This window comes from Plasmodium gonderi, assembly GCF_002157705.1.
Source record: "Plasmodium gonderi DNA, contig: Chr08, whole genome shotgun sequence".
NCBI classification, from domain to species: domain Eukaryota; phylum Apicomplexa; class Aconoidasida; order Haemosporida; family Plasmodiidae; genus Plasmodium; species Plasmodium gonderi.
Genome location: NW_021628933.1, coordinates 1,273,401 through 1,287,223, shown reverse-complemented (window position 1 = coordinate 1,287,223; position 13,823 = coordinate 1,273,401). Strand labels below are relative to the sequence as shown.

The 13,823-nt window shown below is 34.2% G+C and overlaps 3 protein-coding genes across 3 annotated transcripts; 1 reads left to right on the top strand and 2 right to left on the bottom strand.

Moving 5' to 3' along the window:
- Positions 1-266: 266 nt before the first annotated feature.
- Positions 267-3,577, bottom strand: PGO_082540 (hypothetical protein, conserved; the record flags this gene model as incomplete). Its single annotated transcript, XM_028687476.1, has 6 exons — positions 267-1,291; positions 1,445-1,964; positions 2,092-2,201; positions 2,632-2,698; positions 2,930-3,134; positions 3,384-3,577. The coding sequence occupies 6 exons, from the start codon at positions 3,575-3,577 to the stop codon at positions 267-269; spliced, it is 2,121 nt and encodes a 706-aa protein (XP_028543277.1).
- Positions 3,578-4,168: 591 nt separating this feature from the next.
- On the bottom strand, positions 4,169-8,917 carry PGO_082530 (fusion protein; the record flags this gene model as incomplete). The annotated part of the gene is made up of 17 exons (XM_028687475.1): positions 4,169-4,212; positions 4,456-4,475; positions 4,600-4,655; positions 4,939-5,038; positions 5,295-5,454; positions 5,634-5,675; positions 5,865-5,979; positions 6,092-6,131; positions 6,286-6,367; positions 6,499-6,739; positions 7,042-7,109; positions 7,256-7,339; positions 7,540-7,605; positions 7,829-7,951; positions 8,072-8,132; positions 8,299-8,360; positions 8,731-8,917. 17 exons carry the CDS (start codon positions 8,915-8,917, stop codon positions 4,169-4,171), a joined length of 1,551 nt encoding a protein of 516 aa, XP_028543276.1.
- A 943-nt stretch (positions 8,918-9,860) lies between these two features.
- Positions 9,861-13,756, top strand: PGO_082520 (hypothetical protein, conserved; the record flags this gene model as incomplete). The annotated part of the gene is made up of 7 exons (XM_028687474.1): positions 9,861-10,310; positions 10,724-10,924; positions 11,053-11,157; positions 11,334-11,409; positions 11,681-12,973; positions 13,306-13,359; positions 13,695-13,756. The coding sequence occupies 7 exons, from the start codon at positions 9,861-9,863 to the stop codon at positions 13,754-13,756; spliced, it is 2,241 nt and encodes a 746-aa protein (XP_028543275.1).
- Positions 13,757-13,823: the final 67 nt, after the last annotated feature.

The following is a 13,823-nucleotide window of genomic DNA, read 5'->3' as shown; positions in this document are numbered from 1 at the left end:
TTAAATGTGTGCCATATAGGTCGAAGTGTGTGCTATATGGGGTAGAGTACTACATCTATAAAGAGCTACAGAATCATTTTCCCCATGTATATATTTTTTTTTTTTGAGTGACTTTTTTTTTTTTTTCTTTACCACAATTTTTTTTTTTTTTTTTTTTCTCAATAAATTGCTGCACACCTCCCTTCAGATCAATAAAAAGTTAACGAGAGTCTATTCCTCTTCTACTTCCTAGTCCCCTTTTTTTGAGAATTTTGCGAAAGCAGTACTCATCCCTCTCCACAGTTTTCATTCAACGTACCTTGGTTATTTGCCTGCTCATTTGGCAAGTTCGTGTCTGATCCTTCCTCGGCGTGGTGATTCTCTGCTTTGAGACCGCCCGCCTCTACAGCTTCATCGACAACTGCATCTGCTTCGTTCTTCACTTCTACTTCTACATTTACTTCTTTCTTCTCGTCCACTTCTACATCTTCATTTGCTTCTTTCTGAACTTCCACTTCTTCATCTGCATTTGCTTCTTTCTTCTCGTCCACTTCTACATCTGCATCAGTTTCTTTCTGCACGTCCACTTCTACATCTGCATTTGCTTCTTTCTGCACGTCCACTTCTTCATCTGCATTTGCTTCTTTCTTCTCGTCCACTTCTACATCTGCATCAGTTTCTTTCTGCACGTCCACTTCTACATCTTCATTTGCTTCTTTCTGCACTTCCACTTCTTCATCTGCATTTGCTTCTTTCTTCTCGTCCACTTCTACATCTGCATCAGTTTCTTTCTGCACGTCCACTTCTGCATCTGCATTTGCTTCGTTCTTAACTTCTACACCTGCATCTGCTTCGTTCTTAACTTCTACACCTGCATCTGCTTCGTTCTTCACTTCTACACCTGCATCTGCTTCGTTCTTAACTTCTACACCTGCATCTGCTTCGTTCTTCACTTCTACAACTGCATCTGCTTCTTTGTGTTCTTTCACTTCGCTCGGTGCGTGCTCATTTAGTGTAACTCTCCATTTGCGTAAATCCTTAGTGAAACTTTTTTCGAAAGGGAGACATGTATCTTTTTCGTTTTCTGCAGATTCGATTGCTTCTATTTTTCTGGAAGCTGCATCTACTGTCATTTCGTATGGCTTTTCGCTCTTCTGCATCGTAGCAGGTTCCTGCATCACCATTTGTTCATGTCTACTTTCGAGCTTGGAACTGGAATGAATCTTTTTATCGTCGCCTTGTCCAGTAATAGCAACATGGTTGGGACTTGCAATTAAGTTCTTTGAGTTGGTTCCTTTGTCTGTATGTTTTCCTGCATGATTCGGAAGTGTAGATGTAGTGAGAATGATTCAAGAGTGTAAGTGCACCGGTGCGTTGCTAGCAAGTGGCAGAAGCAAAAAAAAAAAAAAAAAAAAAAGGGATTGATTCGAGTTGTGCATTTTTTTTCTCTACAAATGGTACACACCTGCGCGAACTGCTTCCTCCGTTTTCAAGGTATAGTTCATATTGTTGTTATTTCTTTTAAGTTTTTCTTTTATTTTTTTAAAAATCAAGAGTGCCTGAGCTTGGTTAATTTTGGACTTGTATAACAAATCGTTTTTAATTAAAAGAAAAGAATTCTTTCCTTTTTTAAAATTAAAATTGTTTTTATTATTATTATTTATGTTTGAATTCTCTTCATTGTTCTTTGCGTACAATGTTGCATTTACATCTTCCACTTGATCATTGAAGTATTTTTTTATGTAAAAGTCACAAGTCTTTTCCACATTCTCCAACATTACCCGATGTTTGATTCTTATCGGTTTCCCATTAGATTCATTTTCATTAACATTCAACTTTGGAATACCACACCCGTTAACATCACGACAGTTAATCTTATTTGTGGCTTGTTTTCTATTTTTTCTTAATCTCTTTGCTTTCTCTATATCCGCTTCTTCTTCCTGATGAGATATTTTTTTTGCAATTTCTTCATAAGTTCCTAAATCCTAAAAGAAAAGTGAGATACAAAGGAAAAGTATGTTAAAAAAAAAAAGAACATGTAAACAGAATAGAACTAATGTTACTTCAAAAATTTCAGCACATGTGTCTAGTTTTTCCCCTGTTACTTCATACATTTAATAATTCGTAATGCTTTTCCTTATTACAAGAGAATTTTTTTATCCGTTTATTTTTTAGATTTAAGGTGAGGACACTTAAATTTCCTTCGTCATCAACTTTCAGTTCTTCAAGAGGGAGAGATGAAAAAATTGGATATGTGGAAGTTGGAGAAGTGGAAGTTGGAGAAGTGGAAGTTGGAGATGTGGAAGTTGACGAAGTGGAAGTTGGAGATGTGCAAGTCGACGAAGTGGAAGTTGGAGATGTGCAAGTAGACGAAGTGGAAGTTGGAGATGTGCAAGTCGACGAAGTGGAAGTTGGAGATGTGCAAGTCGACGAAGTGGAAGTTGGAGATGTGGGAAATGTGGGAGAAATAATACTGCACTGATGGTGAGTGTCATCAGATGTGCATCTCCCCTTAAGCCACATCTTCACACGTTGTCTTCAAGCGACATAGTCACTGCATCCTCCAAATTAAATGCTATTTTATCTCTCCACTTTCGAACTTTTATCCACCACTTTGACTTTTTTTCTCCCTTTCTTTCGTGAATCTCTAACCTGTGTAGAATTTACAACTTTTTTGACTATCATCCATATATCCTTTATATAGGATTTTTACTTTTGGCTACAGGTGAAGAAAACATGTTGAAGTGCATGTACTTAGCTTCATCATTTAAAAAGGTACAGAAAAAAAAAAAAAAAAAAAAAAAAATCATAAATTGTGCATATATACATATGTATGCATGTAGACAAGACATACACGTGCATATACAAAAACGGATCACTAACGTAGGGATTCAATAAACAAGTGCAAGAAATCGTCTTGATTGTATCAAAAATAACATACCTTTTTGACAGCGGAAGCTTTCTCATTTGTTGTAGAATTCACATTTACATGATTGACATTTTTTTTTTCTTTTCTAATTTTTGCTTTCTTAATATTATCGAACAAGAAGTTTTTCTTGTTTGCATTGACTTGTTGTTGTGTAAATGTTTTCTTTATCTGTTCTGCGACTTTCTTTTCTCGTTTGTTAATACCCTCTAACTTTTTCTTTAATATACTAAAAATTTTTTTTTTTTTTTTTTTGGAGAAGCAAGAAGGAAAATAAAAAGTATGTCTATTAAGAGTGCAAATAAGTTAGGATTTTGCACACAAACGAGGTGTAACTCTTTCGTTTTTTTGTCATAAAATTAAAATGAAGAAATTTCAAAAATGATAAAAAAAAGAAAGAATAAAACGAGAGAAAAAACGAGAGAAAAAAGAGAGGAAAAAGGTTTTTCCTTATTAAACAAAAGGTGTGTACATTTACTTATTATTTCTCTCGATCTCTTCATTTCTCAATTTAGCCAGGTACAACTTCTTGCGGTTGTTTATGCTTATTTTGGTTCTGTCAAATTGTATGGTTGGTTTTACATTTTTTAATTTCTGTTCCTCGATCTTCCTGCAGTATTCCTTCACCCTCTCCTCAACTATCTTGTTCGTTATGATGTTAAGGTTTTTCATTTTTCGCACATGTTTCTCATGCACTTCCCTCACAACAAAGCTGGGTAGCGATCGGATTGCTAATCAGTCAGTCGAGCGATCAGTCAGTCCAGTGATCAGTCAGTCCAGTGATCAGTCAGTCCAGTGATCAGTCAATCGAGCGATCAGCCAATCGAACGATCAGACAGTCGGTTGGTCATTTCTACTAGTACACTGTGCCTAGCAGTTTTAACCCCTTGACTAGTGAATGGCTTGCCAAGCTAAGGATTTCCCAGGATTGCCATTACTGTTCACTTGAGGGAGAGGGTGAGAGAAGAGAATGCATAACAAAAACTTCTCAATCTGCGAATGAATTTGGCGCTAGATCAAGCGTTGGAAAAAAGTGTACTCCTTTTCAGACACACACACACACACACACACAAAAAAAAAAAAAAAAGGGACAGAAAAGAGCAAAAAAGAGCAAAAAAGAGCAAAAAAGTGCAAAAAAGAGAAAGAACAGAAAAAAGAAAAAAACAAAAATGCTGGATGCAAAGTAATGAGTACAGGATGTAAAGTGGTGAATGTAAAAAAGAATGTCCAATTTTTAAAAGTAAAAAAGTGCCCCCGTCAAACTTAGAAAATCAATTCATCCGCACTCCTAATGTTGATTTCTAGGCCTGTAAGAAAATGGGCATCATTTTGTGAGGAAAAAAAAAAAAAAATACACATAGGGTAAAAAAAATGTACATAGAAAGAAAAAAAAAAAAAAAAAAAAAAAAAAAAAAAAAAAAAAAAAATTAAGAAAAAAAAAAAAAAAAAAAACCAAAGAAAAAAAAAATAAAAAAAAAAAAAAAAAAAAAAAAAAAAAAAAAAAATGAAAAATTCCAAAAAAATTGGTTGAATTTTAACCTTTAAAAAACAAATATCCCTAAATTTATTCCTAAAAAAAAAAAAAAAAAAAAAAAAAAAAAAAAAAAAAAGACAAAAATGTAATAGTGTGCACTCAATGATTTCTCACACATGAGCATTCGATTGGATTCAAGTGCATTTCAATTGATACATACCAAAACATCTTCTCGTGAGATTGTGCTTGAATTATTAAGAACCCTAGGCGCAGTCCCTTCAGGTTAGTGATGAGTAAAAGAGGGAAGAGGAGGAGGAGGAAGAAGAAAAAAAAAAAAAAAAAAAAAAAGAAATGTGAAAAATGAAGTAGAGGGATTCTAAACATGGAAAGAACTTTTGTACAAATATGTTCATACAATTGGATGAATGTTTTAAGAAGTTCTTATTCGATTTATTAAAAATAATAAAAAATACAAAAAAAAACATTCTACATGTTTTTATTTCACATCTGTCATGAGCTTCACATCTATAATGAGGTGTGCTATTCTTTTTCCTCTAACTTGGATTTCTTCAGGTTTACAAAAATCCATGGAAAATGTATCAAACTGAATTCGATCCATTGGCTTTATAACTATTGGGTGGCCTCTCGTGTGGATGAACCTAGTGAAGAGGATACAAGTGGGGTGAAAAATAATCGTGCAAAAATGGTGCAAAAATGGTGCAAAAATGGCGCAAAATTGGTGGAAATATGGAAAATATGTAAGAGAAATAGGTCAGAGAAATGGCTTAAAGAGCAGAGTACAAAAAGGAACAGAAATTCAAGATAAGGGAAATTTTTGAAGAAAAGTATAAAACAACAACAAAAAGTAGGAATACACACAAGCACACACTAATTTTTATGTACGTGTTGATTCACCATGCCAATCCAAAGTACAATTTTCTCCATGTGAAATTCAAATACTTGTGTTCATACTCTGCTGATTTAAAATCGAATAACAGAAAATCTAAAATTTTTCTTCTGATGAAGTGAAACTTTCCATCTATATCACCCATCCTTATTTGGTTTATGTACATGCCTTCAACGATTGAAAAGTGTGCATACGGAGGTGGTGTGGCCGAGAAATGGAATGCATATGCATGAAAACTGCTTATTCTTCAACTAGTTGTTCTTTCTTATATATATATATATATATATATATATATGTATGTATATATTTTTTTCCCAATTTTTGTGATATACAACTGTGCTTCTTACCTAAGGGCATACCATGCCAATCAGCAGGCCACGTATCATCGCCTTTGAATTGGAAAAGAAGAAAGGAAGAAAGTGGTCGGTGGTAAATAAGCGCATAGATGAGAAAGGAATCACATGCATCTGGCTATACATCTAGCTATACATCTGGCTATACATCTGGCTATACATCTGGCTATACATCTGGCTACAAATTTAGCCACAAATTTAAGCGTGAAAATGGCAAAAACCCACTTGGAACAACGAATGAGGGGTCTACCACATTGAAATCAATGATGTCCAATTTCTGATTTCCTTGGCTAGTCCTAAATTCTTCGTATCTCTCTTTGTTTAAATCTAAATACAAATCCTTAAAAAAAAAAAAAAAAAAAAAAAGACAATTGCTTTAAAATCCAATTTTCAGCTAATCCTCATTTGAACAAAAAAATGCACGTGCATCTTCTGTTATTTCATTGTCCTACATTAAAAAATACAAGAGCTTCAATGAAGTCAGCAAAGGACCTGCACAAAAGTGTGAAGAAGTGGAGATGACGATTGACATGGGAAGGAGAGAAGAAGAAAATAAAAAAAAAATAAAATAAAAAAATAAAATAAAAAAAAAAAATAAAAATAAAAAATAAAAAAAAATAATAAAAAAATAAAAAAAAAGTCATACCATTTATCGAAATCATATGAATGGGCACCTTCCGTTTCCTTCCTCGTATACAACATGAATTTTTTTTCTTTTGAGTTTATCTCTAAAAAATTGATGTGAATATTTGTTTGGAAATGGAACAAGAACATATATGTGTCTGTCTCAACTTGCAAGTGAAATATGCTCTACGAAGGTACAGGAGAATTATCTCATGAAAGAATTTTCAAGATATACCATTCGAAAGAGGCAATTTCCTATTAATAAAAATGTCATATTCTACCCCATGGGTCCTCTTATATTTCATAATGAAGTCAATGTAATCATCAACATCCTTGTCGTTCATGTTGTTGTAAATGTGATCATAATAATAATTATAATTGAAATTGAATATTTGATCTTTTTTTAGATTCATCAGTATTTGTTTTAGGATTCCCTTTTTCCTTATGGCTTTATTTGAATATCTTGGAAGAACATTCTATTGTTCATTGGTTATGTAAAAGAAAGGTTTATCCAAAAGGGGTACAGAAATTTTCTTTCAGCATATAAATACATATATATATGTACATACATATATCGGTTCAGTATATTTAGACATACATACTCAATTAATTAATGTATGCTGAAACATTGCTTATTATAAACAAGAGTTATATTCTATTCCAAGTGTTGCACTCAGAGGGTAAAGGTGATATGGGCGTTAGAAAAAAAAATAAGGAGTTTCTCCCTTCTGTCCTCTTTTCCTCCTTTCATTTTTTTTTTTTTTTTTTTTTTTCATACCTGTTGAGTTATTTTTGGTATGAACTTGTATGATGCCAGAAAATCCTTCACGTTTTCGTTCTCTTTTTCTACGAAAAGGGGTAAGAGAAATGGAGACGAAAAAAAAAAAAAAAAAAAAAAAAAAAAAAAAAAAGAGACATCTAGAGATGATTTTTTTTAATTAAATATTTCATTCCATTTCACAACCCAGAAAAGAACTCATCTGGATACGTACCCTTTGTACTTTTGATATATGGAGAGAAAAGTTCCTTTCGGACTTCTTGTCTTTCATCATAATCATAATGAACATTTTCCTCAGCTATGGGTATGGGTAGAGGAGGAAGAGAAAAAAAAAAAAAAAAAAAAGAATGTCAGATAATTAGATGATTGCATAAAGAGAAGATATAGTTTACATGCATAAGCGGAGAAATGCAAACCAATAAAGATTTCACTGTCTCTCGTGCTTCATATGTTTGGTTGCACTTCTTCCCTATTGGCACACACAAAAATTTTGTGTACTTGACAAATTAGACATGGTTGTTATTTCTGATTCTCCCTTTTCGAAGTCTTCTATTTCTTCTGGACCTGCAGAAAAAAAAAAAAAAAAAAAAAAAAAAAATGAACATGAGAATGAGAATGAACATGAACACGAGAATGTATGTAGGATGGGGAGAGAGGGAAGCGTGTGCATTTGTCTCTCTCTATCTTGGTGTCCATCACAATTTCGATGTGCTAAGTTCACAATGAGGCACTGGCACCTGGGAAGGGAATTTTCCTTCGCAGGAGCTACCTGGACTCGTTTACTTACTAAATAAGTCAGCCAACGGAAAATTCATCTTTTTTAATACAATGTAAATGTACTTTTTTTTCTTTTCGCTCTTTTCATTTTTAAATTCTTGTAATTTCTTCCATAGCTTGAAGTTTTTTAAATCTGTCGAGTGGAGAAGCCGATGAAGAAGTGAGTTAGAGAGGCGTATGCACAGTGGAGAAGCTAACAAAACTTCAAGTTTTTCTTTTGTTATGATCTTTCCTATTTTTTATACATGCTCACTTTCGTTTTCCTCCGATTTCAGAATGTAGTTCTCTGGGACGAACAGATTGTTGTGTTTTTTCTTCGAGTGACAAAAAAAAAAAAAAAAAAGTTAAGTGAACGGTGGAAAAAAATAATTTATGGGGATAAAAGCTAAGGGGCGAGAATAAAAGTATACCATTACATGTGTCTATTTAATGTATGTAATACAGCTGAAGAACTAATGTGAAAAGAAAATTTGTTCATACTTGGAATTCCATGAGGGCTAACACGACTAAGTTTATGTTAGAAATGTCTTTTTGGGTGACAACTGTGTTGGGAGGGGGAGAGGTGGGGAAGGAGGACGAAAAAAAATTGTAAAATAAAAATATGCATAAAAGTATGCATAAAAATAGGCGTAAAAATGGGCGTAAAAATGTATAAAGTTAAAAAGCTAAACAAAAACAAAAAAAAAAAAAAAAGCAGTGAATCTGTATGTAGAAGTAATCTTAAGACTAATACTCCTCCACTGCTCATTTTACATACTCATTGTAACATTGTCAACAGAATATACACATGCACATAACCACAACAAGTATGTGTCTTCGTTGTGGAACATTTTTTTTTTTTTTTTTTTTTTTTTTTTTTTTTTTTTTTCTTCCCCTCCTCCTTTTCTTCTTATTTGTCCAATTCTATTTTACCATCTTCAAATTTTATAATTCTATTCCTGGCTCTCACTCGTTTTTTCCTTTTAGCTACAGCATATTTGGCGTTATAAGAATTGTGTGTTATTATGTAAGGTAAAACAGGTAAGTCGATTTTGGAATGGACTATTTCGATATTTCTTAACGAGATATACAGTAAAGTGAGTGGAATGATAATGAACATTATTCGATTGAGAGATGAAGAGAGTTAAAAAAAAAAAAAAAGAGACACACAGAAAAGGATGGGAGGATAATATATAAATATCACAACTTTTTCACATTGTGTAAAATAATAGCAAATTGATGGGACAACACAAATGATCACAAAAACAGATAGGAGGTAAATACAAAATGTGAAATAAAAAAATATCTTAGTGGCTACACAATCTTTTCTCTTAATAAGCCACAGAAAAAATATGTGGAAATGAAAACATTCTTTTTTTTTTTTTTTTTTGCATATACATATATATACACATGTATAAGCCTATTTTTTCGAAATATACAAAAGGTGATATAAATGTTGGCTTCATTTGTTTTTCTGTCAGTCGGGCATGGTCGCTGGCCCGGGTTTAAACAAGTGATAAAAATTGGAAATGGGGGGACAGGATGTTCCTCAAATTATTTTATTTTTTTTTAATTTTTTTTGTTCTACCATTTTGCCATTTTTTACTCCATTATTTTCTCATTTTTTACTCCATTATTTTCTCATTTTTTACTCCATTATTTTGCCATTTTTTACTCCATTATTTTGCCATTTTTTACTCCATTATTTTGCCATTTTTTACTCCATTATTTTGCCATTTTTTACTGCATTATTTTGCCATTTTTTGTTTTCTTCCCGACTTATTTTACTTCTGATTAATTTGCTATTCTGATGCTAGTTGTGTAATATTTTTCATTTTATTTTTCCCTCTTCGTAATCTTCAATGTATTCTACTAAAGAAAACATTTGGTGACAACTCAGCTCACTGTTGTCACCATACTTGAACCCTGTTTAATGATTTTTGTGTGAAGTGTGATGGCGCTCCTTCTTGCTAATTGTCAATCACATGTTTGCAATTTCATTTGTTTCTCTCCCATCTTTTTTCTAAAATGCACTGACGTGACACCACAATGTTACAACTAAGATGCACATATCTAATTTGGTGATTTTTTTCGTGTACCTCTTTATGCAGAATGGAGTAAATTGCACATATAAATGTCGTCTTATTCGTGACAATCGTTTATTTTTGAATCAGACAGCAAGGGGATCAAATTTTACCTTTTGTATGAACAGAGCCAAAAAGGCAGGGAAATTATCAAACGGGGTCTCTCCAAACGGGGTCTCTCCAAACGGGGTCTCTCCAAACAGAGTCTCTCCAAACGGGGTCTCGCCAAATGGGGTCCTGTTCAAACTTAACTTGCGAAGGGGAAACCTAAACGAGGAAAAAATTCAAGCGTTGCATTATTCCACTTTTAGGAAAAAGGCAAGTGCTGTTTATCTTTGGGGGAGGTTCAAAAATGGATTCGATTTCTTTGGCTTCTTCAAAAGTTCCCACGATGAGGTTAGATGGATGAGTGGAACCTCGACCATATGCGTCTGTGCATGAATCTGCTTCTGCATCTGTGCATGAATCTGCTTCTGCATCTGTGCATGAATCTGCTTCTGCATCTGTGCATGTATCTGCTTCTGCATCTGTGCATGTATCTGCTTCTGCATTTGTGCATGTATCTGCTTCTGCATCTGTGCATGTATCTGCTTCTGCATTTGTGCATGTATCTGCTTCTGCATCTGTGCATGTATCTGCTTCTGCATCTGTGTATGCGTGTGTAGGGGATCATACATAGCACACTGAAGTGAAAGCGCGGGGATTACACACGAACCACAGACAAATCTTGCACATAAAGGAGCATGCACGTGGGCATATGTACAAGCATGCGTAAATATATATACATATATATAATTTTTTTTGTGTTTTTTTTTTTTTTTTTTTTAACTCCCTTTTTGAAGAAATTCTGCGAGAACATCACCTCAAACTTAAGTGACATAACAAAAGTGAAGCAAGTGATTCAACTTCACTCAGATAAAAAAATTTTGGAACCAGGAATCATGAAAAAGATTCTACTTCATGTCGTGCATTCAACCATCAACTTTAAAGTGATAAACTCTTGTTCCTACCTCATTCAGCATTTCAAAGTGAGCAAGGATCAGGTAAGTGTTTCTTCCTCTCCCCAGCAGTGCCCTGGCCATCAGCCTCCCCTTGTCTTTGCTTCAGCATTGTACCGATACAGCATTGCACCAATACAGCACTGCATCCACAATCACTTGTCGCTCCTCAGATCTGCTCCTTGATGAATGAGATAAGCAACGAAGTGAAGGATCGAAAACAAGCAGAAAATTTCCTAGGTCTCCATATTTTCTTTTTGAAGGATGAAAATGTCTCGGTAATTTTTTTTTTGAAGAAAAGACTCTACCACGCTTGCACCACCCAAAAAAGAGTGCACACGTGCATATGCATATATACATAAGTATACATATACATAAGTATACATATATATACGTATCTACTTATACATATATACTTATATGTAAAGGCACCTAACTACTTTCCTTTTTGCAGCTCTTTTCTATGATGCACATTATTGACTTTTTCAGATGCAAACAGAAACTAATGGAGGTCATCTGCAGCATTAAAAGTTAGTGAACGAGATTATTAAACTGTGATAATTTTTTTTTTTTTTTTCCCCTCCTTATTACCCACCACATTTGAATGCATTTTTTTGTTTCTTCATGGTGGACATGAGACGGTCAAATGAATGAAATGTAAAAAAGGAAAAAAAAGAAAAAAAAGAAAAAGAAAGTTTCTGAACACCTATTTTTTTTTTTTGACAACACACACAGACAAGTGTGGCATTCCCCACTCTCCTTTTTTTTTTTTTTTTTTTTTTTTTTTTTTTCTTTTAACAGAAAAAATTTACGAGCAATTTGTGAATGATCTTATAAGAAGAAAAGTTGAAAGATATAAACTTTTTTGCGAACAAAAAAAAATTCAGTTTCATTTAAGAGATGCATTAAACAAAGTAGATCTATATGAAAAGGAAGATGCTTATTTCAGTTATGATTATGGGGAAGTAAAAAATATCTTTAATAAAAAATTGACAACTGAAAAAGGAAGAGAATTTCAAGGTACTGATATGGTAGAATATTTAAGAGAAAGTAGTAATGACAGAGGAGGGAACAACCTCCAATGTGATTCTGACAGTGGTACCTCTCCAAGTGCAGAAGCCGAGGACAATGAAAATTTGATGGAACTGAAGAAAACTTATGAAGAGATACAATCATTTAATGAATCCATAATTGAACATCTAGAACCGAATCAGCACTTGTTCTATTTTGATGAAAACTATTCTGATTTGAAAATAAACGAGGCAGATGTCAAAGGTAAGAACCACAGCGAAGAAGGCATGGGAAAACATGAACATGAACAAGGTCAAGAGGAGGTAGGACTAAAAGAGGGAGAAATGGAAGAAGGGGAAGAAGAGGGAGAAGAGGGAGAAGAAGACATTGAGTCGATCCAAAAAAGGGTAGACAAATATATACACGAATATATAAGAGATAACAATATGACAATGGAACAATTTTCTAATGAATTTGTGGAGCAAGCCGATTTGAATTTTAAAATGTTCCTTAAAAATGTGCGCCTTGAAAATAAGCAAAACGAGATTGGTGGAGTTGCACATGGAGAAAACTCATTTGAGGAGAATTCCCATGGATGGATTTCTAAAGGAGCTGTAAAATCGTGCCTCCAGAATGATGAAATAACAAATTTCAAATTACGCAAATTGCATGAAGATAACAAAGAAGATGTGCAATTCCACCTAACCAACGACGTGTTGTATGAACGTCTGAGAAAAAAAATGCTTTATTACCTTCAAAAGATTGAATACTTGAAATTTAAATATCAGTATGATATTATTAATGAAAAATATCCTATAAATAAAAATGAAAAAACTGTTCTGGATGTTTTGAAATATGGATATAAAATAGTTGTATCTCCGGACGTAGACAATTCTGTATTCCATCAGAATCAGCACATGTATGGAACTGCATCTTCCAGCACTGGTTTCGAAATGGAAGATCCTCCTCGACACGAGGAACAATCACAAGGATCCACTACTCAACAGATGGAATCCACTCTCTGGCATGGAAGTAGGACCTGGAGCAGAAAAGTGAAGCTGCAAATTGGAGTGACAAATTGGAGTGACAAATTGGAGTGACAAATTGGAGTGACAAATTGGAGTGACAAATTGGAGTGGCAAATTGGAGTGGTAAATTGGAGTCGTAAATTGGAGCTCCATTTTCTCACATATCCCCCTAAGTGACATCAGACGTGACTATATATAGAGACGATTTTTCAGCACTGCAAATGATAACTTTGTGTCTACGCATGTCCTATGTGAAAACATAAAGTGGCACTATATATATATATATATATATATATATATATATATATATGCATGAACCACCCCGATAGGCACATTTACACATGCACCCGTATGTGCATTATCCCGTTTTACCTCCAAACTTTACAGGAAATTATTACGATTTCAAGTGCCGAAAATGTAATTATCATATTTTCAACACAAGTACGTTATGCCACAGCACATACAAAAAATTGCTTCATTTTAGCCGCCTTTTCGAGCTCATGATTGTTTTTTGTCTCCGTGTGCATATGCACGCGTTCACCATTTCCCTACTTCACCATTTCCCTACTTCATCACGTCCCTACTTCATCACGTCCCTACTTCATCACGTCCCTACTTCATCACGTCCCTACGTCATCACGTCCCTACTTCATCACGTCCCTACGTCATCACGTCCCTACGTCATCACGTCCCTACTTCACCATGTCCCTACGTCATCACGTCCCTACGTCATCACGTCCCTACTTCACCACTTCCAAACTTCCCTACCTTGTCAGGCGGAGCAAAGGAATTTCCAGAGAAGGTAATATCATGCCCCCAGTGTCAGACGAAGTGTTGAATCGGCCCAGAGTACACAGATCGATCATCCCCTCTCTTCAGATTTGAATATGTTAATTAACGAACCC